The sequence below is a fragment of the Anabrus simplex genome, chromosome 1, assembly GCF_040414725.1.
Source record: "Anabrus simplex isolate iqAnaSimp1 chromosome 1, ASM4041472v1, whole genome shotgun sequence".
Taxonomy (NCBI): domain Eukaryota; kingdom Metazoa; phylum Arthropoda; class Insecta; order Orthoptera; family Tettigoniidae; genus Anabrus; species Anabrus simplex.
In genome coordinates this window covers 393,658,347-393,685,095 of record NC_090265.1, presented here as the reverse complement: position 1 = coordinate 393,685,095, position 26,749 = coordinate 393,658,347, and the positions used below count along the sequence as shown (strand labels likewise).

General features: G+C 38.6%; 1 protein-coding gene across 1 annotated transcript in view; it reads left to right on the top strand.

The window, feature by feature from the left end:
• Positions 1-1,105: 1,105 nt before the first annotated feature.
• Positions 1,106-26,749, top strand: part of dib (Cytochrome P450 302a1, mitochondrial) — a 63,413-nt gene continuing 37,769 nt past the window's right edge. Inside the window, exons 1-3 of the mRNA XM_067143538.2 lie at positions 1,106-1,307; positions 1,524-1,748; positions 23,908-24,145. Of these exons, the coding sequence (XP_066999639.2) occupies positions 1,526-1,748; positions 23,908-24,145 (461 nt within the window). The 5' untranslated portion in view covers positions 1,106-1,307; positions 1,524-1,525. The remainder of the gene's footprint in view (positions 1,308-1,523; positions 1,749-23,907; positions 24,146-26,749) is intronic.

Sequence of the window (26,749 nt, the reverse complement as noted above, 5' to 3'; positions counted from 1 at the left end):
TTATATTGAAATTGCAGTGTGTTTGACAGACTGAAAAGTTTTTGTTACATTTAACTGAATTGTGAATTTAATGAACTTAGGCTACTATTACAATATATTACTAAAGCATTACAAAATGGTGCTAGATCATTGAAACATAAATAATGATAATACTAAAAGTGAATATCTGTGCAAGAGCTGAAAAAGACACAAATATTATTTCCAGTGCCTTGTGGCTTAGGTTAGAATTTCCTAGTTCTGTGCCCAGGTCACGTTCATAGGACCTACTCCCACTGAAATGCTTTCATGAAGTTTGTTGTAAGGGTTTCACTAGGTAGGTACAACGTGTGGAACTTTGATGCCCTGTTTCATTCTGCAATTGTAATGAAATGAAATATGAATTTTAAAAACATGCCAGGCTAATATAAAACATACTGTAGCTTGGATGGTAGAGTACTGGTCTTCTGAGCCCAACTTGGTAGGATCAATCCTGGTGCACTCTGGATACCTCAGCCTCGTGTCGGTAGATTTACTGGCACGTTAAAGAACTCATGCGGGACAAAATTCCGGCACCTCGGCATCTCCGAAAACCGTAAAAGTATAAGTGGAACGTAAAATAAATAACATTATTACATGAAAAAACTAATAGATTTTATCATCAAAGGAAGACCGTAAGAGCAGTATGAGAGCCGCTGGCTTTCCATTCGAACGGTCGAGGTTCGAACCCCAATTGGAATTTTCACCTACAACATTGCGTCGCCTGAGAAAGGGCATTCATCCTTAAATCCGGCCAATAAAATAAGCCAGGTAAGATCAGCATTCCCAGGTAAAAAAAAAAAAAAAAAAAAAAGAGTTCCTAGTAATGAGATTTTCGGCTAAATTTCAGCTGGCCACAATGCATAAGAAAACCTGTAGTCGCTGTCATTTCTCTCTACATAATAATTTAATATTGAAAAACGCTAGATGTAACGGGTAAAGTACTGAATTGGCAACTCTGAATAGCTCGGCATAATATAAATAACATGTTTGGGCAGTTCGGGGTGAAAATTCCCGCCAGCGAGTGTATAGGTACGGTACCGCGACATTAAAATTCAGACGTGATATGTTTCGTAGCCATCGTGAAGGACTGAAGGTCAAGCTTGGTTCATATTTAAGACCATTTAAGACCTAGCAGATGGTCAAACAATATATTCCGTCGTTTAATTCTCCTAGCTGGAGAAGATAGTACTGAGGCGAGTACCGTAATTAATTGCGTGAATGAAGCAAAGAAGGTTACTAATAGGCCTGTCTTTAAATTGTGGTTAGGATAATAACCCGTGGTGTTTGAGGTAAGATAATTTATCAAGCATTGCTTATGACCTTCATAGAGATAGTTTCAGGAGAAAGTATGTACTGTAGCTTGAAAACCACAAAACATATTATGCCGATAGTGGATGTAAATCCCGAGTAATCTGTCGTTGTACTGTATATCATGCCTTCCTGTTTTTAGTTTAATCATCTCTTCTTGTGAAATCTAATATGTTTTCCCATTGCAAAATTTCCAGCGATGTTTCTCACAGTTCGCGCCGGTCTTCCCATTATCAGTCATTCCCAGATTCTGTTACGGAGATGCAACAGGTTCCTTGACGTCAGCAGACATATGGGAGATGACGTCACAGCGGGAGATGCAAAATCATGCAGGGAAGTTGCAGCGCGACCTTTTGAAGAAATACCTGGCCCTCGGTCATTCCCTGTGATTGGTACCTTGCTAAATTACCTTCCAATTGTAGGTAAGTTTCTGCATGTTACATGTTCACCAACCCATTACAGCATTTATAGCCCCTTGTGTATTAAGGTGCTGTCTGCTGTAATCAGCTCAGAGGCTGGTTGGATCCTCAAATAGCACCACCAAAAGTTATGCAGTTAAAGGGAAACAGCAAAAGCCAATGATGGCGCCAAAATGAGGTTACTAGGCAAGCTGAGGAGTGAATAGTTTGCCATTGCTTTCCTCTTTGGGCCAGAAAATGCTATTGTAGCATGACTGATGCTACCTTTCATAACAGTCAGAATGTCATCCGTCACTCAGTTCCTCCCATAACCTAGCAGCTTCCATATTATCGCAACCAAGGATGAGTCAGGGACTTCAGTGGAAGCTATGTTTTTGCTCCAGCCCATGCCGTGAGACAGATGCAAAAGTGTTGCATCCAGCAGTAAATGGCAGTAGGTGGATTAAGATTCAAAATTATTAAAATATATTGGAAGTGAAACATTTCTGATCAGTAATGTTTGGGAAGAGATTACCCTTGAATAAACCTGCGTAAATAGTCTCCAACTCATTGGATGAATGGTCAGCGTTGAGGCCTTCAGTTCAGAGGGTCCCAGATTCAATTCCCGGCTGGGTCGGGGATTTTAATCACGTCTAATTAATTCTTCTGACTCAGGAACTGGGTGTTTGTGTTTGTTCCGACACTTTCCTCTTCATATTCAGACAACACACTACACTACCAACCACCACAGAAACACACAATAGTGATTACATCCCTCCATATAGGTTTGGCATCAGGAAGCGCACCCGGTCGTAAAATAGGGCCAAATTGACATGTGCGACACAGTTTGCACCCGCGACCCTACAAATGTGGGAAAAGGGGTAGAAGAAGAAATATGCGTAAATGGTACTTGTTGCCTTGATGTTAAACCTGTTAATAGGAATATCCCTTGATATGTATTAAGAGGAGGAAGGTAGTTGCCTCCTAGAGATTTTTCCATTTATCTGTTTAATATAGTACCACCCATTGGGTGATACAAATGTGACTAGAAATAACATACTAGCTATCAGCAATGAATGGATTATCCCTTTACTAATTATATGAATTATTTTTCAGTTCCATTTGGTGATGAAAATTTCAAGCTTTAAGTTTCAAATTGCGTTCAATGTCTTATACTCAATAATTCTTAAGTGGGGCTAATACCTTAACACTCGTATGTGATGTGGTTGTCACAATGGAATATACGAGGGGGCATCAGATATAAACAGGATTTTATTTTTTATTTAAATTCGTTTATTGAAAAACACAAGGCAATTACAATTTATTTTTCCACATACTTTCCTGCTTTGGAAATGCATTTGTTCCAGCGTATGGGCAGCTTTTTGATGCCCTGATCATAAAAAGAACAGGGTCGTATCACCAGCCAGTTGCGCATAAAGTTGTCCACACTCTCGTCATCTTTAAATCGTTGACCTCCTAGAGCTTCTTTAAGCAGTCCGAACACATGGAAATCACAGGGCGATAAGTCCGGGCTGTAAGGAGGATGATCAAGTGTAGTCCAGTGCATTTCCTGTACCTTGGAGACAGTTAGAGCTGCAGTGTGGGGCCACCCATTGTCATGGAGGAGGAGGACTTGTCGAATAGGTTGGTCTCGTCTTTTGCGGCGATATGCAAACTTCGCCTTGTTAAGCAGCTCGCAGTAGTATGCAGCATTGATTGTGCATCGCTCATACAAAATATCAATCAGGAAAATGCCTCGCCGATCTAAGAGAAAGGTCGCAAGAACCTTGCCAGCTGTCAGTCGAGCCTTGGATTTCACTGGTACTGCCCCCTTCCCTTTCCTCCGCCACTCCTTACTGGCTTGTTTGGATTCGGGAGTGTAGTGGTGGACCCATGTTTCGTCGCAGGTGACGATCCGACTCAAAAATGCAATACCTTCTTCTGCAAATCTTGCTGTAAGCCTCCGACAGACCTCCAAACGTCTCAACTTCAGATTTTCGGTCAAAAGGCGAGGGACCCATCTGGAACACACTTTACAGAACTGTAGGTCGTTTGTGATGATTGCTTGACAGCTCCCATAACTGATTCCGACTTGTTCTGCAATTTCTGATATTCTCGCCTGTTGATCGTCGTCAATAATGTCTTTAACCGCACAAATGTTTTCGTCTGTAATGCTAGTCCGAGGACGGCGATCATGTTGCTGATTTTCCACACGTTCTCATCCTTCCTTGAACTTTTTGTGCTAGGCAAACACACATGTCCTTGACCATGTTTCATCACCAAACTGTGCGTCAATCTCTGGCAAATTTCCGCCGGAGTAACTCCTTCACGAGCAAGAAATTTTATAATATAATTGCTCCGACATCATGAGCGTTACTGATGAAACGGCAGGAAATATCTAACAGCATGCTCTCCCCACTCCTAACGGTCCCGCCTAAGCATAGCAGATACGCGGGGCCAGTCCTACCAACTGTTGATGTTCGGGAACAAAAATCCCGTTTATATTTGATCAACCTTCATATATACGACATTTTGCAATTTTTCACTAAGCTTTTAACATTCAAAGAGCGATCATTACTGCCTACTGGCCATGGGTACGTATTGCAAGATGCAAGTATCCTTGCACGACCGTATGTCGGTAATGTCTTTGAGGTTGAGCGAGACGTACTCCTGAAGCCTGTGGTAGTGTGATGGGAACGGTGGTTGGTATGCGTGGATGTTGACGGGCTGGAAGGAGTACCTTTGGTTTTAGGGCTGTTTTATCGTCTGATGTGTCCGGCTCCATTGCTAAATTGTTAGTGTGCTAGCCTTTGGTCACGGGTCCTGGGTTCATTTCCCGGCAGGGTCGGGAATTTTAACCATGATTGGTTAATTTCGCTGGCACAGGAGCTGGGTGTATGTGTCTTCTTCATCATCATTTCATCCTCATCATGACACGCAGGTCGCCTACGGGAGTCAAATCAGACGACCTGCATCTGGCGAGCCGAACTTGTCCTCGGACACTCCCGGCACTAAAAATCATACGTCATTTCATTTCATCGTCTGTTGTGTAAAAAAAAATAGTATCACTGGTATATGTGTTGAACTGGCTGTACAGTTGAAGCTGTTCCATGGGTACCATAAAATTACAGTAACAGGTTAAAGCAGCAAGCTGGAAAATAGTATGATTCATATATGAATCACTATGCATTGTAGCATTATCTAGGAGGCCAATTAGATGATGCAATTTGTGAAGTGCCAAATTTCTGTTCTCTGGGGTGTAGAATTTAATTGTGCCCCTCATTGTAGAGTGCTTAAATGAAAGTTATGAATGTCGGTATGTTTATGGTTGCATAAAAGAACTTTTAAGACATGTATTTATAGTACAGTATTAAAACAGTAACAAGATTGTTTTATTAACTTAAAATTCTCCCTTAAATGGTTGATACTGAAATTTCCCAAACACTACTTCAAAATTGTAAAGCAGACTGTCATTGTGTAAGCAATTTTATTAAATGTTGTCTTGTGAAATTTTGGTACCAATTATTTAAGGAAGAGTGGTTAATAAAACAATTTCATTACTCTTTCAGTACTATAAATATATTAACCATTTAATATGACGGATCTTTTCCAGTGGCTGAACTTACTATGGTTGGCTTGTGTACCGTAACCGAAGAATCATGTACAGTACCTAGTTTAGCAACAAATATTATCATATATTATTTTTTTGAATAAGCGAAATATAGTTTGAGATATTTCAATTTACTTTTGGTATACTACACTCACATGTATTACACATATATTGCTCGAATCAGTTTTAAAATATCCACCTTTTACCTTCACACAGGCTCAAAGTTGGCTCTGGTCATTCACCTACTGTAGCATGAATGATCTCTATGGGAAAATCTGCCATTGCTGCCATCATGAAACACTTTAACCTTTCAATTGTAGGATGCCTTGTCTTGTAGGCAATCACCTCTAGCATTCACCACAATTTGTTGTCTAGGAGATTGAGATCAACCAGGTGGCCAGTCAGCAGTGGAGATCGGCTACTTTGATCTCCAGCCACTGTTGTGTCACTCTCTCCATATGAGTTGGAACAGAATCTTACTGGAAGCTCCAGGTTTCTTTATTAAACTTTGTTTGATTCAACAGCATTGTAACAAGTTTCAGGACACTTTCTACATACACTTCCACATACCCTTATAGCTCACCCCTCATCAAACCATTCTCGTATATTCCGTAGCCAATATATTCTCCTTCCCCCTGCTTCTCCTTCCTTCAATCTTACCTTGTAAGATAAGCTGAAGGAGTTTGCACTTAACATTTTGATTGTTATAGTCAAAGTACTCTAGTTTATTCTCCTTGATGCTGTATGACCTCTAACTCTTTGTTCAGGTGTTGGAGTACTTCATTGTTACATTTTGTATTAATCCATGATATTCTGAGTGGTGGTAGCTTCTCTTGGACTTTGGAAACTGTCTCACAGGCTTCTCGAGAGCTTGAGGTATTCACCCTGTCATTTCAGATGTTAAAATTCTCATCAAGGCAAATACTTTCTTGTCAGTGAGGAGAATCCTACTGCTGGAGCCATCTTGATTTCAAGCTCTCTCTGCTGCTTTGGTTCTGGTGTCAGAAAATGTCCAATACTACACTGGTAAGCTCCGAGTCCAAGGTCTTCATTAATTACCATGGACATTAATCATTGTGAAATATTCATTTCCCTCGCCACAAGTAACTGCTTTCAGCCGGGATTTCAGCAAATGCAAGCCGCCACTGCTGTAACAGCTGCTGGTGTTCATACAATGTGAGGTCAATCAACTCTCAGATGATATTTCATGCTGCCAATCTCATTGAATCTCTAGATTGTTGGATAGACAAATGGTTTGCTGATCTTCAGTGCTTTTAGGGTCTGGAAAACCTCAACTGGTAACTTTCTAAACCTATGCAGAACTATTACAGCTTCTCTATTTTCATATTCATATTTCAGTTCCATGCTAACAAAAAGATGATACACACTCTCTCATTTACAGTTGAACTCAGGATGGTCAGGAGCAAACTTCAGCACATGCATAGTTGACAACTTCTTGTACAGTGCAATCTAAAAGTTTGTGACAATTTTATGGCTAGACTAAGAATTTAAAGTATGGCTCAGTCATGGCTTTTGTCAACACTGTACTCAATATCTACTACAGCTGTTTGATCCACATACTGAAGTGCACTCATATGTGAAAATTTAATAGTGAAATGTAATGCAATGGTAGAATTCTCCATTTTTTATCCATTAAAACAGTATTGTGCTATATTCTCATCTTTCTGAAAAAAAAAAAAAATAGTGTCTCTGTAGTTCAAAATATGGCACTGTTAACATGGTCAGAAGCAGATAATGGGTAAATACATCATAGGCAGAAGAGAATTGGCAGTTCTTGGCAGAAAATGGGTTTGCTCAATTGCTGTGGCTAATGTTATGACGGGAAGACTCACTGGTTGACATGAACCAGTCTAAACTCAGCTGGTGTCTTATGACTTGCAAATCTCACGAAGTGTTTGGTAGGGTTTTGAGACAGGGTAGAAATGTCAAGGCAGTCCTTCAGCAGGGGATGATGTCTAATAGGTACAATGTTACGAGAAGATTATTTGTCCCTGACTGCCAGAAAACACAGTTTGAATATAAAAGATTACTAGGTCATAATAAATATTTTTTGTTTGATGTCCTGGCACTAATATGTTGCTAATGTTGTCCTCCTATACAAAGGCAACATCAGACAATATACACAACTCTTCATCATGCTAACAGACTTCACAAAAATTTACAGTACACTGCAGAATATGAATTCAATGATCAATCAACTTTTTAGACTTCACTGTCACAGAAGACAAAAGACAACAATATTTTTCTTGCTCTTGATCTACCATATCCTCATTGGATGTTGGCTGTCATCATGGCAAACTGGATCTTGTTCTCAGCAATTCAGAAAAGTGTGGGGGAACTGAGTCCATACCATTCTCATAGATTCCGTAGTCAGTATATTCTCCTTCTTCCCCATGCTTCTCCTTACCTTGTAAAATAAGCTGAAGGAGTCTGTACTTATTATTTTGGTTGTTATGGTCAAAGTACTCTAGTTTCTTCTTCTTGATGCTGTGCATGATCACTTAACTTTTTGTTCAGGTGTTGGGATATTTGTAGCATCACATCTCGAAGGATTGAATTCTTCTTGTTAGTGTTCTCTGTCACGATCCAGACCTTGGTACCACGAAGTAGAGGAGAATAGATAACATTGAAATAAACTGAGATGTAGATTAATAATAAAATCCCTGTTCCAGAAAATTGTATACATTCTCTTGGATGCAGCCCTTGCCTGTTCAATCCCGGACTTAATTTCAAGAGCATTGTTCTAGCTGTGATAAAGTATGCAGCCATGATACTTCAGGCATTGGACTTGCTCCAGTGATGGTGGCAACTACTGTCAAGTTAACAGGTTAAACAACAGGATTGCTTAAAACCATTACTTTGGTCTTTATCGAGTTTAAAAATAGACCTACTACAGCACTGAGGATGGTTGCTCAGTTGTACTTCCTCTTTAAACAAAAATCACCAATGCCACCGCCACTTAATAATGTTTGTAGATCTTCAGCACTAGTTTCAAGCAGAACAGTATCATCTGCAACTTGCAGATTGTTCATTGTGATCCCATGAACAATGAGATGCCCTCATGTTTTCCTTCCAGTGCTTCAGAAAATACCCTTACAGAATAGATGTTGGAGTAGAGATAGAACACAACATTGATACACTGTTTGCTTTATTTTATATTAGAAACATAAATTTAAGATATATAGAAATATCAGTACGTTTGGCACCTACATCCAGTTATCTTCAAATCTCCCAATATAACAAAGCACTTGGCAATTCAATTTATTTTACAGACTCAATAACACACCACTTTCCACAGAAGATATAATAAAGAATTATACATCATAAGTTCCTCGTGATATTTAATAGTTACAACCACACACTTATCCATAACCTTTTACTCAACACTAAACAAACAAAAAAACAAACAAACAAACAAACAAACAAACCGCCAGACCGAGTAGTTCAGATGGTAGAATACTGGCTGGCCTTCTGAGTTCAGTTTGAAAGGTTTGATCCTAACTCAGTGTGGTGGCATTTGAAGGTGTTCTAATATGCCACCCTTTTATTGGTAGATTTATTGGCACATAAAAGAACTCCTGTGGGACAAAATTTTGGCACCTTAGCTTCTCCTAAAATTGTGAAAGTAATTAGTGGGACATAGAACCAATAACATTATTATTACAAAATCATCACCATTAGTAACTCTGCTCATTGCTGAGCATCATGACCTCATTTTCTTGATCATATCAGTGTTGCATCCTTGACGAGACATCTCCGTCTAGAGCGGTCTTCATCTTTTCTTAATATGATCTGACGAGGTATATCAGTGATATTCTTCACTTGTCCCACTCGTTGGCTGAATGGTCAGCGTACTGGCCTTCGATTCAGAGGGTTCCGGGTTCGATTCCCGGCCGGGTCGGGGATTTTAACCTTCATTGGTTAATTTCAATGGCCCGAGGGCTGGGTGTTTGTGCTGTCCCCAACATCCCTGCAACTCACACACCACACATAACACTATCCTCCACCACAGTAACACGCAGTTACCTACACATGGCAGATGCCGCCCACCCTCATTGGAGGGTCTGCCTTACAAGGGCTGCACTCAGCTAGAAATAGCCACACGAAATTATATATTATTCTTCACTTGATCTAACCAACTACTTGCTGTTCTTCCTCATGGTCTGCTGCCTTCAGCTTTGCCTGGTAAAATGACCTTTTCCAAATTCTGTCCTTTTCTGAAAATATGGCCAAGGAATTGGAGGTAACACTCGCTTACATGGGAAGATATATGTTTCTTGATGCAGTCTACAATGGAAGCATTTGTTCTTCTTTCTGTCTAGGTTATATGTTGAATTCTCTGCCAACACCAAATCTCAAAGGCATTGATTTGATTTTTGTCATAAGCTTTCATGGTCCATGTCTCACAGCCATACAAAAGACGGAGAACACTAGTGATTCAACCAAGCACATATTCATAGCTTCTGATATTGCCTAGTTCTGCCAGGTCTTATTGTTAGAGTGTGTCATTGATGACTGACCCCAGGTAGAGCATAATTAAGACTAATATTCTTCACTCTTGTTATCAGGTCAGTAAGTTCCTCTTCACTTCTTTTCTATGAGGGAAAGCGCAGGTTGTTGATTATTTTTGCCACCACTTGAGAGTCCATCAGCCCAAACATCATGAGGTCTTTTGATGACATACCATGCATAGATGCAGAGTTGAGGTGATAATATACAACCTTGCCTTACTCTGTTTGTCACATTGAAAAAAGTCTGAGAAATCACAGTCTACCTTTATGATTGCTGCATGGTTGTTAAAGAGACTTTTCAGTAACAATTTAAATGCAGTGCAACCCCAAATTGCCCCCTGTTGCATGTTGTCCCACATAACACAATCAAAGGTCATTTTGTAGTCAAGGAAACAAATTAAAGCAGGCACACAAAACTCACAGCATTTTTCAATTATGTGCCTCATGTTTAGTGTTGATTCTCATGCCCCTTTACCTGTGACAAAACCTGCTTGTTCCATGAATACTGAGGTTGCAGGAATGGTTTTAGGCATTGATTTATTTTATAGAGCAGGACTTTGCTAGCATGGGGTATTAATGTAATACCCTGTAGTTCAATAATTGGAACAACCCTGTACAGGCCTTTTCTTGTGTGTATAGGCATTATAATGTTGTCCAGTCCTTAGAGATTCATCAGTTTTTCACGTATTATATATTGAATGTAAGACAGGCATGCCCTCCTCTCCCATCATCTTCAGCATTCCTCCCAAAATACCATCAATGCCGAGGCTTTGTTGTTGTTCAGATGATTGATGCCATTCTTGATTTCACTGAATAGAACATCAGATTCCATTTCAGATCTCATGGAAATTTCCTGTTTCACAAGGTTATCTCTTTTGCAATACAGCTTTTCACATTATTGTTTCTACCATTCTATTGCTTTTTTCTTATCACCAATACCATCTTCATCTTCAATGACCCATGTGTATGGTTTGAACTCACGGATATGCTGTTTAATTACTTTTAAAGATCATGTGTTTGATTCGACTTTTGTTGTTGGTCCATTTTGTCACAAGTACTAGTGAGATATTGTGTCTTGTCAATTCTGCAGTTATGCTGTATTTCATGGCATGCTTTTCATCTTGTGCGGTTTGAATACCACGTTTCTTCCATATGATTTTCTTCTATCAGTAGTAGTGTGGTGTTCAATATCCAGGGATGCTTCACTTGAGGGGCTTAGTAATTAGTTCAAGGAGAGACATATTAATGGTTGTCATGACTTTGTCCCATATTTGGGAGGTTGCTCTTTCCTCCTGTACTTGATAGAGTTTTGGTCTCATTCTTTCCCCAAACTCTTGGAGAATTTTTTTTTCAATAATGCAATCATTTCTTACTCTCTCCTTCTTCATCAATTTCAGTTTGATCTGCATTTTCGTGGATAGCATAATTTGGTCACTGCCACAGTTTGCTCTAGGATAGGTCTTGCAATCCAGGACTGAAGTCCACCAACATTGCTGCCTGACCAAAATGAAATTAATCTGATTTTAAACCCTGTTATTTGGTGAAATCCATGTGTAATGATGCCATAGATGTTGGAAGAGGGTATTGCAGATAGACAAGCAGTTGCTAACACAAATTCCAGTAAACGGTCACCACAATCGTTTCTCACACCCAAACCGTGCCTTCCAACTACATGTCTCAACTACGTGTCTCAAGAGACCATCTTCAGTAGTCTTACATATCTCTGCATTACAATCACCCTGAATGACTAATATTTTCTTTTTATGTATCTTTCTGATGGTATGTTCTAACAGCTCATAGAATTTATCAATTCCTTCGTCCAGTGCAACTGCAGTAGAAGCATAAACCTGAAGGATGTTGATCTTACACGAAGAAGCCTTAATTTTAATGGAGATGATTCTGTCACAGGGTGGCTCCTATTCCAAGTCAACATCAACTACTTTTAGGAATCACTACAGCAACAACATTCCGACTCAGTTCCTTGCTTCCAGAAAAATATACAATTATCTTTGCATGAGTGATAAAGTGGACACAACATTTCCAGTATGTTGCCATTGTTGCTTTCATGGCCCGTACTTATAGACATGATACTGTATAGGCTTTTCGGCTTATGTCATGTCAAGAAAATAAGGTGAAATTCTTTATGTTTCGCAGAGAACTGTGCTCTGCGTCATCGGAAGAAAATCTCGACTGTCCACGAGAAAGGCTTCTTAAACAAGCCTTCCCGTCTGTAAGAGACCTTGTATATTCCAGACTGCATTCATTCTAACTATGCGCAGAGATGGTTTGGATTGATTTGCACATTCTGAGGCTCCTCTCAATCATGTTTCCACTCCTGGAGATCTGACTGGGGCACTTAACTCCCAGAATCTAATTTAAGATTTCAAGATTGAGTTAAGCCATGAGGTCTTGGGAAAATTCAATAGTGGTGATTTCCCCGTTGCCTTCCACTCACCCCCAATGCTTGTCTGTTCACTGTCCCAGCCTCCCACTGGGGTTGAATATCCAGCTTTCCACTCAGTTGCTTGACTTAACAGAGAGCATCATGTGTTGGTTGGAATTGGAGAACTGAGGTGAGAGAGACTAAGAGAACTCTGTTGTTGAGTCCTTCATATTTGCATCATGCCTCCATTTAGGCAGAGTCTCATGGTGGTCTCAGAGACTCTCCCTAGGCTGCTTTCCAGGGCCATATAAAGAGCAAAAAATAAAGAACATTCATCATAACAAACCCAAGAACGAGTTGTATGTTCCACTAAGAGATTTCAGTTCATACATGTTTATTATCTTGTCCAAAAATTTATAACACTAAGGAACACGAGATTCAGACAGTAGCGGCGATTAGGGAGGCTAGGGGGGGGGGGGGGGGGGTCGCTCCCCCCCACTTTCTGGAAGAAAATTTTTTAATTCCATTTTACCCACCTGACTATTTTTAAGTTTCAGAAGACTGAAGAACCTAACAGTTATTTTAAAAAACACCTCAAACTAGGAACTATAAAAAAGCAATTTATACAGTCCCTATTATTTTCAGCTAATTCCTTCTTTTAATTTCTTTAATTATTAAGAAAAATATTCAGTGGAAATGAGTACAAAATGCCGTTTGTTACAGCTAACCAGTACGTTCAGCGCGACAGCAAGTAGTGGAGACTCGCGCAGCAGCGTGTAGTATGTATTGTGACTAAGGGTAGCAGGGGTCTATTTTTCCAAGGTCATGGACAGTGAGGTATGATTTATCCACTTGTCGCGCGCATTCGTTAGTCTGCAAGTTTCACTCTGTAAATGTGTCTGTGTAGTTCTATCTAATGTCTGTTACTTTGTTAGTATGTATCCATGTACTAAATTATAATTTAATTCTATAATTGCGCCAAACTTCTATTTAATTGTAATATATGTGTAAGTGTTGTATAGTACTATTATTACCGCACTAAAGATGGTAGACTCAACCTTCACTTCTCTATTGAAATTTACTCATGGAGCATTAAAAAACATAACCATTTTGAAGTTTGTTTTTCTTTCTAATTTTGACGTCCTCCCCCTGGTCAATTTAGATTTTTTGCCCCCCCCACTTCTAACTCCCAATCACCACTACTGGATTCAGAAGATAGAAGAAAATACCTAACATAATTCAAGTCAGCATCATCATGTACACAGCCATGAATAACTTGCCTGGTGTGTACAAATTCAAATGCAGTAAATGGCTTCATAGAGTATTAAGATTAGCATGGAGTGTTGGTAAGGTACCTTTAGATTGGACAAAAGCAGTAATTGAACCTATCTATAAGCAAGGGAACAGGAAGGATTGCAACAACTATCGAGGTATCTCATTGATTAGTATACCAGGCACCGGGCGAGTTGGCCGTGCGGTTAGGGGTGCGCAGCTGTGAGCTCACATTCGGGAGATAGTGGGTTCGAACCCCACTGTTGGCAGTCCTGAAGATGGTTTTCGGTGGTTTCCCATTTTCACACCAGACAAATGCTGGGGCTGTGCCTTAATTCAGGCCACGGCCGCTTCCTTCCCATTCCTAGGCCTTTCCTGTCCCATCATCGCCATAAGACCTATCTGTGTCGGTGCGACGTAAAGCAAATAGCACAAGTATACCAGGCAAAGTATTCACTGGCATCTTGGAAGGGAGGGTGCGATCAGTGGTTGAGAGGAAGTTGGATGAAAACCAGTGTGGTTTCAGACCACAGAGGGGCTGTCAGGATCAGATTTTCAGTATGCGCCAGGTAATTGAAAAATGCTACGAGAGGAATAGACAGTTGTGTTTTTGTTTCGTAGATCTAGAGAAAGCATATGACAGAGTACCGAGGGAAAAGATGTTCACCATACTCAGGGACTATGGAATTAAGGGTAAATTATTAAAATTATTAAAGGCATTTATGTTTACAATTGGGCTGCAGTGAGAATTGATCGTAGAATGAGTTCTTGGTTCAGGGTACTTACAGGGGTTAGACAAGGCTGTAATCTTTCACCTTTGCTGTTCATAGTTCACATGGATCATCTGCTAAAAGGTATAAAGTGGCAGGGATGGATTCAGTTAGGTGGAAATGTAGTAAGCAGTCTGGCCTATGCTGACGACTTTTTCTTAATGGCAGATTGTGCCAAAAGCCTGCAGTCTAATATCTTGGAACTTGAAAATGGGTGCAATGAGTATGGTATGAAAATTAGCCTTTCGAAGACTAAATTGATATCAGTAGGTAAGAAATACAACAGAACTGAATGTCAGATTGGCGATACAAAGCTAGAACAGGTTGATAATTTCAAGTATTTAAGTTGTATGTTCTCCCAGGATGGTAATATAGTAAGTGAGATTGAATCAAGGTGTAGTAAAGCTAATGCAGTGAACTCGCAGTTGCGATCAACAGTATTCTGTAAGAAGGAAGTCAGCTTCCAGACAAAACTATCTTTACATCGGTCTGTTTTCAGACCAACTTTTCTTTACGGGAGCGAAAGCTGGGTGGACTCAGTATATCTTATTCATATGTTAGAAGTAACAGACATGAAAGTAGCAAGAATGATTGCTGGTGCAAACAGGTGGAAACAATGGCAGGAGGGTACTCTGAATGAGGAGATGAACGCTATTTTAAGAATGAACTCGATGGATGAAGCTGTACACATAAACCGGCTTCGGTGGGGGGTCATGTGAGGCGAATGGAGGAGGATAGGTTACCTAAAAGAATAATGGACTCTTTTATGGAAGGTAAGAGAAGTAGAGGAGACCAAGACAACGATGATTAGACTCAGTTTCTAACGATTTAAAGATAAGAGGTATAGAACTAAATGAGGCCACAACACTAGTTGCAAATAGAGGATTGTGGCAACATTTAGTAAATTCACAGAGGCTTGCAGACTGAACGCTGAAAGGCATAACGGTCTATAATGATAATCTATGTATGTATGTATGAATATTTTAAGTTATGTTAAGGAGTATTTGTTTAGTTGGATAACACTTGAGTTATTGACGTTATTTTTAAAATGTAGAAATAAGGAGAAAGAAATGCAATACATTGTTGAGGCACATTTTTATTATATCAGTGCTATTCAAACTTTTTGTTTGGCATACCCTGAAATCCAGTTGTTTTACCTTCATACCTCCGAAGTATGAGTGTATAGCAATTTTACCAGAAATAACAAAGGACCGTTGCTGGATGCCAAATACTATTAACTATAATCATCATCGGCATCATCATCATCTTCTGCAGCTTTTCCCGGTTGCTTAGGGTCCCTCCACGCACTAAGGCATGAAAGAGTTGCGGCTGAGGATGTAAGGTCGTATGTCCTTCCTGACACCATGGGATTTTCACCCAACATCAGGAATCAAATCACGGCTGTTCCCCAATAATAACAATAGTGTATTGTATATCATTGCTGGGCAAAGGAAATCTTGTAATTTCTTCGGAGTAAAGCTTATAGAAGCAGCCCATAACTGAGCAGTGAGCAATGGCCGGAGAACTGTTCCTGGCATTTTCAGTGCTTAATGATAGCCCAGTTATTCGACCACTGGAGTCTTCTGTTTTCTCCTCAGGGAATGTGGCAAGCCTTCACAAGGTAGATGGAAACACATGGTTTTCTTGTGAGTGGAATGAGTATAATTATTAATGAAACAATTACCATTGTACTATATACACTGCTACTGAAGAAAAATTGAAGTGAATGAGTGGATTTTGAAACAAAAATGTTAAAAAAGAGCAATGTAGCATAAGTAAGCAATTTTACATACCTAGTCAAACTGACACATATTTTAGAATGAATAGTTCGGAAAGGATACTCTCTGTAGAGGTAGACAAAAGCACTAAATCTAAACAAGATTTTATTGAAAATGAGCTGGCTCAGCTCTTTTCTGAACTGCTCACCAAAAACAGTTAGAAGCCACGATAATTTTGCTCACCCCTTGAGACAACACCCCGCATCATTGTGTGACGTCTTCCTTTATTTATATATGCTATTGTGGATTGTCCGATTCTTTGGTATGAGGCAGCTTTGTCTCTCATTATTATTATGGCCATTGACATGATAAGTTGTTGTGATGCTGTCGTGTTGTGTAGTTACTCTGGCTAGTTATTAATTATTTATTGAAGGCCTGTCTTTTAGCTGTGATGTGAGTAATTATTTGAATTTAATTAATGTGTTCTTTGTGAGTTTTGATATTTTCATCCTTGTAATTTATTTGAGATTTTATGTGAACTCTGTACTCTTAAATTATTATATGTCAAGTCGTGGTGTGTCAGTGCCATGTTCCAAATTGGGTGATATGGAATTCATGGTCAAGTATATCTCAACTAAAAATAACATTTTGTTGAATTATTAATTAATTCATTCATTCATTCATTTTAACTTAACAAATAAAGGTAGTGTATTCATTTTAATTTAGATCAACCTAATAATGTGATCTGATGTGAGATTAATTTCATTTTAAAGTTCTGGTTTTTCTTATAACACTTTTATTTATTTTCAGTTTTATTTCATTAAACTAATTTAATTATTATTGAGTGTTTTCTCATTTCAATCTAGTCAGTGAGCCATGTCCTTTATATTGTTTATTGTTTGTTGTCCTATAAACTGCTTTCCGAGCAGTGGGTGGCACTAGCAAATACAGTACCTTCCCCTGATCCTACCGTTGTGTTAGTTGTATACTTGAGGTGAAATTTTGTAGAGTATCATACTCATCATACTTCACAATTAAGAAGGGGAGCTTGAATTACTCAGTGATCCAAGGTTCTAATTCTAGCTCTGACAAAAGTTATTTTGAGTTTGGTCTTAACCTGAGTTTTTTGTACACTTACTCCAAGTGAATGCTGATAATATACTTTATATCTGGTGCTCCTAACCCTACTCTAGGCCAAGTAACTACATAATAACTATCCCATAATAAAGCAAGCTATCAGACATTTTCTACACCCAGTAGTACACAAGGCTGATGATCAAAGATACTCCAAGCGTTTGATATGGATCAACAATGCCATAAATTTTAGAATTGGTTTTTCATGTCTGAGTTTTGTCTGTTGCTATTTCTTGGTGGATACAGTATTTTTTAATTTGACACTTTGCAAAGGCCAGAGCAAAATGTAGCTCCTATTGAAGACTTGCAAGGGAAGTTTGCATACTACATAATCACCGATCTTTCATAAATTTTGCACACACGTTATATGAGCCAAGAATAACATAACGGCCAGACATTTCTTTTGGAAATTAACTCATGCAACCTATAGAAAATGTTAAAATTCAGGTGTTTAAATTAGCACGCTTGGCTATGCAGGACTGTGGCTCATGCTGAGTTCACTCATAGAGAGACCGTGCCACTAACCTTCTCTTTCATTCTGTTAATAACTGCATAACACATTGCAAAAATGATATTGCATCATTAAGTGAAATAATTTAATTCCTGCATTGATGGTGTTTCAATAAAGGCAGCAGAATAAGATTGTTATGGGGGAAAATAAAGGTACAAATATAAATGTTACATCAGTATAACAAGGGATGTTACACACAAAAACTCCTTATAGTTTGTGCAACAGTGACGCTCATCATAAAAATGTTGAAAGCACAAAGCGGTTTTACACCATCCACACCTAAAGAAGCGAGGTTAAGGGCAAGCGGAACATTTTACATCACCGCTATCAAAACAATATTGCACAGGATGCTCAAAGGCTCTGTTTTTTTTTTTTTTTTGGACAAGTACTGGCTTTAATCCTAGACAAAAACAAGAAGATGACAGCGGTAGTATGTCAGGGACTAAATTTTTAAGATGGTGTTAGTCTGTGCCAAAACAATTTCCAAATTCAATAATTAAATCACATCAGATAATCTACGTACAAAGCCTTTTCATTCTCTAAACCTGTATACATCTTGTGGTTGACAGTAAGCTGTGGCACCAGGAGGGATCATTGTCAGCTGTATGTTATCTTCATTTTGTACAAATTGATGTCCATAAAAGGTATGCAACTTTACTGGACTGTGTATTATACTTGAATTCTCCATTAAACCATTCATTCACTCATATAGATCCCATTTCTTCCAGAGTTTTGGCAACTAATATGAATATTTTCATGAGAAAAAATGTTCTTTTTTCATTATCTTACTGAACATACCTTTTGACTCTCTTAAAGAGATGCTTAAAGGCTCCAGAAGTTTACCACATGCGGTAACTGTTGGCATTATTGTGTAACTCTGTGGGGTGGACACTACAGATTGCACTGTGGTGGTAACTGTGTTTTACCCTTTTAAAATCAGTGTCCTTCCCATACACATCTCCAGATTGAACCCGATCTGATCACTGTTACACACATTTTTGGGACTCTATAACAGATATAACTTCTTCTATGAATATTTTTGCTGCTGCCATGGTTTGTATTTGTTTGTCGGTCTTCATTTTCATTGTTACAGTTGTTCTTTTCTGCAACACATTACCACTGTGCTCCTTCAAGTTACATACCCATGCATGCCTTAAAATGCCTCAAACCCCGCACATTGTTCTTCATGAACAACTTGCATAGCCCACTGCTGGATGATCACATCATGAATTATCTCATTATTTTTATGGACAAAATCAAATTTTGTTCTAAGAGTTTGTGCTGTTGCCCTCACTTTGTCGATTGTGTTTTTTACAATTTGCTTTATGTCGCTTACCACTTCTCCAATATTTAACAATTCTGTACTCATGGAGTCTGGATGTTGATCAGATAACTTCTGTTACTGCCAAGTACTACATCCTGAAATTTTTGTATGAAATCTCATGTGAACATCTTAACACTTTCACTCTTGTATCTGACTTAAATTGAATAACATTTCACCAGTGATAAATATTTCAAGTTTCAATGATCAGTATGCATTTACCATCTTAGGTTTACCAATAATTCTTATTTGGAGCTATTACCTTAATACTTGTATGTGATGTGGTTTGCCATAATGGAGTATACCATATATTTACATGCAAAGTTTTGTGATTGCTTTACTAAGCTTTTAACATTCAAAGACTGATCATTACTAGCATTGCAAGTATACCGTAGGTCGGTAGTATCTTTGAGGTTGAGCCGTACCCGTGGATGTTGACGGGGTGCAAGGAGTACCTTTGTTGTAGGGCTATTTTGCCATCTGTTATGAAAGAAAAAAAACCCATCAGGTGTATATATGTTTGATTGAGTGAGTACACCTTCAGAGAGGCCATACCATACCGTACCATACCATACCAACATTATGCATGGAAATTGCTCAGGAAATTGCTGGGAGTGAATGTATTAAGTGCTATTCTTCATTTTCATGTCCATAGTTAGTACCGGTTTGACACTCCATATCTAAATGTAATATTGCAGTTTTGCGAGGTGAATACGATCGTGTGAGTATATAAGAAGGTTGGGGGTCGAACTCAAACATAAATGTCTGGCACAACTTTTTGTACAATTTGTGCCTTTTCTGCCTCAGTTGCAACTTCAGTTTTGGAAAGACAAAGTAAACATTACTATCAAAAATGTAATTTTGTATATATCATCTCCTATGTTGTCAATTCCCTTTTCTGGTGGGAAATTTTATGATGGTGAAATAATTTTTTTTTAAATTCCACACTCTCTTGTCTGTTCCTTAATTTTCATTCGCCTCGTGCTCTTCTATATTATGGTTAGATAATGCGAAGGTAGAAGACGTGCTAAACGTACATTTCATCTTCATCATGTTTTTGATGATCATACCATTTCTAGTACACAGATTAATCAGTTGTTCACTTTCTGTATGTCTGTTTCCAAGCCTGTTTGGCCCAATTATATCCATGCAGCCATACCTGTCTGGTCCAACTTGTGCATTTAGGTCTCCAATAATGAAACATCATCTAACACTTGAAAAAAAATTTCTTTTTCATCAGCACTGCATCCCATTTGTTATATTTTCATGCATTAAATGAAACAGAGAAGGGCTGGAATAACAGTTGCCCACAAATAGTGAATGCCCCTTTCCAAGGTATGGCTCCAGTAGTGTAGTTACAACATTACCAGTTATTCCTAAAGAATACTTGTCAACAATGTCTGTTCTTTTCCCACAGTACACACTAACATCTAAAATTAAGACTCTTTCTACAGTACAAAAGGACAAACAGCTTTACTCCAAATCTGTGCCATTTGCTTCGAATGTATTGCTTGAGTACTTGCCTTCCTCTGAAATCTACCAGGGATTTATCAGTACACATGTTTTGGAAGGGTTGCAGTATACTTTTAAAAGTATCGAGCTCGATAGCTGCAGTCGCTTAAGTGCGGCCAGTATCCAGTATTCAGGAGACAGTAGGTTTGAACCCCACTGTTGGCAGACCTGAAGATGGTTTTCCGTGGTTTCCCATTTTCACACCAGGCAAATGCTGGGGCTGTACCTTAATTAAGGCCATGGCCGCTTCCTTCCCACTCCTAGCGCCCTTCCCTGTCCCATCGTTGCCATAAGACCTGTCTGTGTCGGTGCGACGTAAAAAAAAAAGAAAATGGATGTGAAGCAGTGCATTTGTGGACCAGTTTTGAAATTGACAGTTTTTTCAGTCTTGTCATGAGCATTGTAAGTGCAAAAAAAACTGCAGACATTTCGTTCGCATTCATATCACTCACTTCTGAAGTCTACTGTTCACAAAAATTGGGTAAACTATTAAGACCTTCATGTTGGTAGCCTCTACAATAATTTGAACCAGTGCAGAACTGAACAAACACAAAAAGAAATCTTAAGTATTGGAGTAAACTGACCAGCAGTTCAAGAAAATGATGATGACCTATCATTTTCTTTCCGTTTCACTGGTGAACGTTGACACTTTTCACGTTTGTCTTCTTCACTGATATCATTGTCTGCATCTTCACTGTCACTTTGTATCACAACATCTCCAACCTCATATTCATTGTCGCTTTTGTTGTCCAGAACGTCATTATCTGAGTCACTATCAACTAAAAATGTTTCAATTTCATCATTGCCAAGACACCTCCTTTTTTGTAGCACAGCCATTTTTGTTTTTATGGTCAGAAGCACAGAAGATATATATTTAATTATTGCTAATAAACAAAATCTGTATGTAAATACGTGGAAAAAGTGAACTCTCTCTCCTTTAGAACTTCCTTGATCTTTCTGGCATGCCATTTGAACTGATCAGATGCTGCATGCATTTTTAAGGGCTTAGCAAAGTGAGCAGTGCAGGAAAACTAGCGTTGATTGGGTTTATGACATGAATTATTATAATAGTGAGTAAATCATTCTTTATGTTGGTAGTACATTTTTTATCTCTTGGGAATCATGTAGTTTATACATTTGTGATGACCAGTATGGATTTGTTCAAGGAGGGTCATCTACCGATGCGGTCCAGGCAGTTGGAATCATAACAGAAAAGAAGAGGGAAGATTTTCATGCAGTGTTTGATGATCTACTGTGGAAAAAGCATATAATCGAGTTCCCAGAAAATTGGTTTGGAGCACCTTACAAAACCAAAATGTTCTGGGTGGCTTATAAATACAGTGAAAAAGACCTGTGAAATGCTTTTCACTAAGTTCAAGAGTGGAGATGGGGAGTCTGATAGTTTCCCCGTGAAGGGCATTCACCAGGATTCAGTGCATGGTCCATTGTTATTTAATTTGGTCATACACTACCTGACCAAACATCTCATGCATGAGCTAGCATGGAGCATTTTGTATGCTGACGACCTAGTCTTGATTGGTGAAATAATGGAGCAAGTTGAAGAGGTTCTTGAGAGATGGAGGCTAGCACTTGAGAGCCACAAAGTGAGTAGGGCGAATACCGAGTACATGCACATCAACTTTTCCATTCCACCACACATTGGCTTACAACGTACAGTTTTCCTGGATGATTAGCCCTTAATGTTGGTAGATGAGTTCAGGTACCTTGGATCTATCATCAACAAGGCAACACCAGGTGCTGATATACAACACTGATTCTGTGTTGTTTAGCTAAAGTGGTGATCAGTGACTGAAATGATGTGTGATAAAAGGATGCCTGCAAAAATCAAAGGTGTAGTCTATAGCGCTGTGACCAGACCAACAATGACATTCAGTGCAAAGATATGAGCCAGGCAGGCCAAGCATAATTAGAAACTGCACGTTGCCAAAATGAGAATGTTTCTTTGGTCAATGGATGTGAAATGGGAACATCGGATCAAAAATACTCACATTTTGGCTCAACGGGAGGCTCTATGATAACACATAAAATGGACAAAGATCAGTGGAAATGCTTTGGACATGTCCAATGCAAAGATGAAAATCACCTTGTTCAGAGAGCCCCAAGTATTGAAGAACCACCTGCAAGATGAGAAAGACCAAAAGACATGTGGAGGAGATCTTGCGAAAAACTTCTGAGAAACAGGTACACCATGGAAGTGAGTACTCCCTTCATATCTGCCGACCCCAACGGGAGTAACCAGGGCTATTTACACGTATGGCATTGGAAGGAAGAAGGGACTCATGAAGTTTAGATTTGTTTGGAAACCATTCTTAATTCAAACGTTTTTATAGTACTGCTATAAGAATCAAATTTATTGCACTCTTTATAAATTAAGACAGTAATAAAATTTGGAATGCGTACAAATGAGATTTGGAATTAAACAGTGTTTCAGACTAAGGTTGATAAATTCCAGGGGTTCTAGGAACAACATACAAAGGCCAGACCACCTGATCAGAAGAAAGGAAGAGGAACCTCAGTGAAAGGATGAAAAATTCTGGAAGGAGAAGAAGAGACGAATCAGTAAACTATTTGTTTTCTGCAGTCCAAAGTAGGCCAAAATCAGAAGAAGATTTTGATACAGTGTTGTAGATATCCTAATATTCTTTTTAAAAACTCAAAATAGTAAACAAATACACTCATTGGTAGCCTTAATCTGTTTTTATATGCACGATACATAGTAGAAGACAGTTGTGATGCATTGTAGTAAATATCCTAACATTCTTTTTTTTTAACTCAAAGTAGTGATTGAATTCACTCATTGGTAGCCTGAGTCAGTTTTTATACGCAAAATAAATTTGTGATTGGATTTACGCCACATTGTGAGGTGAAACCAATCCACAACAAAATTGAAATAATTCATGAAATTATGTATGAAGTATAAATGAATTCATGAATTTACCATCATCAAAGTTAAATAGTGATAATTTCAAATTTGCATTGCGATCCATCTGCAGCGAATGGAATGTTTTTTAAAAGAATTCCAATTTTTTATTGGATTTATCCCAGTCTGTGGTAGTCAACATTTAGTTGCCTGGGGAGATTAGTTACTTTGGATTGAATAAATGTATTTCAGTTGCCTTGCATTGAATGTTACAGTATATTTCAGATGTTGGCAACATGCACAATTATGTACTTAAAACTACAACACATATCACTGTTGATGAAGAGTAAATATGCTGGTTAACAGATTGTGGGAACTTCAACATGAAAAGATGACTATTTCAGGAGTATAATAAGTTAAAATTACTTAATTTACATGTTTTAGGCTTAAAAATACTTTTTAAATTTTATGTAATGCAGTTGATTCAAAGTATGCTCCTACATTTCATGCACCATTTTTTGTATCCTTTGCTATTATAGGAAAATACAGCTTTGATAGACTTCATCGTAATGGACACCTCAAACTCCGTGAATATGGTCCTCTGGTAAGAGAGGAGATTGTTCCTGGAGTTAATCTTGTATGGGTCTTCACACCTGAGGATATTGAAATGGTGTACAGGAGTGAAGGTCGATACCCTGAACGTAGGAGTCACCTTGCCATACAGAAGTACCGAGGTGATCACCCAGAAATTTACAACACTGGTGGATTGTTACCAACGTAAGAATATAATATTTATTGTGGTTGTTTATTTCCAAAGTAAGAAAACATAAGAATTGTATGACCATAAAGAAGGGAGATGGAGGAGACTGAGGTCTTCTTTAATTTTCCCTCCATTCCATAGCACAAGAGTTATTTTTCTTCTATTTTGCTTGAATTGTAAGAAACAAATCTGTATTTTTATTATAAGTGAGTAATACATTATTTTACATAAATATTGTCAAATTTTGTTAATATTATAAAGCAGAGATTCTCAACAAGGCTTTGCAAAAAAATTCTGTTGCTTCTGAAACATTACTCGAGTTTGCTGTCATGTTTTTAAAATTGGTGTACAGTAATTCATTTCTCAGTTTAAAAATATTATTATTATCTCCCAACATCTTAAATTGTTCGTGGTTACCATGTTTTTCCAAGACATTTTTGAATATTAACCAGAGACCACAGTGATCAGACAAGAGGCTCTGTGACACCACATGTTAAATCACTTTTATGAATATTAGTAATGATATTGTCTAAACAGGAATTTTTTCTAGTGGGTTGGTTGGTCATTGGCAAAATAGAAGTTATAAGACCTTAGAAGACCACAAAAATTTATTTTGATGATTGAACTAAGTGCTAATATTAATGTCTCCAATGTAATAGATTTTATACTAGTTCGAATACCTTTCCAAGCACTCAGCCAAACTATCCCATTAAGTTCATAAAGTTGTTAATGTTGGAATTGGGTGTTCAATATAGAGAAATAATTATCAGTTTAATATGAGCAAATATCACCCCAGCTACTTCAGATAGCTTTTCTACACAGAACTGATCTAAACTAAAATAATACTGTACCCCCCAGTCAGCATTTCGCTGAGGAGTGGAGGAGAGCTTTGTAGTTACAATCGAACGTCACTGCTCCACTTCCCTGCAAAGTGTGTTTGCTTTCTTGCTTCCCTTGACATATCCTTGCTACATAAGCTGCCCGTATTTACGTCAGGTGAGCCTGGCTGCACTGGACTAGCCTCAATGGATGCTCAGCTAGCAGCTCTTTTCTAGACCTTACATGTGTTATAATAAGCAATTTGTAGTTGTAGTAGTTGTAGTGGTAGCTTTTTATGGGAAAATGTAATATATTTACTCCAAGGCATAACTTTCTATGCACATACATCTTCATTATAGACTGTTATGCCTTTTGACATTCTCTCTAAGCCTCTTTGAATGAACTATGGAAATCTACAATCCTCTATTTTCAACCGGCTGCATGGCCTCATTTTGTTCCACCCCTCTTACCTTGAAAATCAGTAAAATCTGGATCTTACCTTCCCAAGTCTGCGACTATAAATTTATGTACGAGGGTCGAGTCATAAGTCATGGCAACTATTTTTTTTCTTGCGAACAGGAGACAACCTGGAAAATCTAAGATATGCGTTTGGAAATATAGGGCATGTAGTTATGCATAGTGCCTGAAGACAAATTCTGACTTCAGGAGATTCTCGTAAGAAAGTGACAGAACACAGGCCATTGATAAACATTGTTTTATTATGGTATAGACAGCAAATACACAAGACTACGTAGAAAGGACAGGTCTCCACTGGTTACAGACCTTCAATCTTCGAAATAATCACCCAAGGTTTCCACTGTGCGTTGCCAGCAGTGGGACAGGCGCAAATCGGCTTTGATACTCTCCCCTGTTTGAAAGTCTCTATCCACCTCGCCACTGTTCTATAGGGCATGGCATGCACACCTAATGCTTCCCGCAGCTCTGCATGGCATTGGCATGCATTTCTGCCGGGGAGAACTCCTATTTTAATATACGATCGTTGCTCCTGCTTGTTGACTTCCATTTTGTGATGCTTTCACTCACACACTGAACTTGGGGGCATGCTTAGACCCACACTGTTGTTTACAGATACCATCTAGTGTCATCATACGCAAGTACATACCGTACGTTTCCAAATGCATATCTTAGATTTTCCGTGTTGTCTCCTGTTCGCGAGAAAAAAATTAGTTGCCATGACTTATGACTTGACCTATGTATAAGATATCCTGAGCCCTCACTTCTGTAAAATTGGTGTAAAAAGCGAGTGATATCTGAGAATTCACTTCTTTCTTCCAGGAAACTGTTGGTTGCACCTGCGAGCACACCACATTAGCCTTTCTACACTTGGATTTGAATTCTCTTATTATACTACCATCCTGAGAGAATACCTATCCTTTGTACTTGGAATGATCCTCAAGTTCCAGTTTTATCTCAGCAAACTCCTTTAGACTGCTGGCTATAAGTGTGGTATTGTCTGCAATATGTAGGTTATTGATTCTCTTCCCACTAGTCGAGAATTCTTCTTCTCATCTGTCTAGGGCATGCTTCATGATGTATTCACTGTAGACATTGAACAACTGAGGTGATAAATGCACCCTTATCTCACACCTTTTGAAACTTTGAAAATTGATTATAATAATTCACTGTCCACTCTTATTTTGGCCAAGTTCTTACTGTACAAGCCTTTTTGTATGTGAAATAAGATGAGATGGAATTCCCATTTCCTCTAGAACACACCACACCTTAATCCACAAAATGGAATCAAAGGCCTTTTGCTAGTCAATAAAGCACAGAAACAAGGA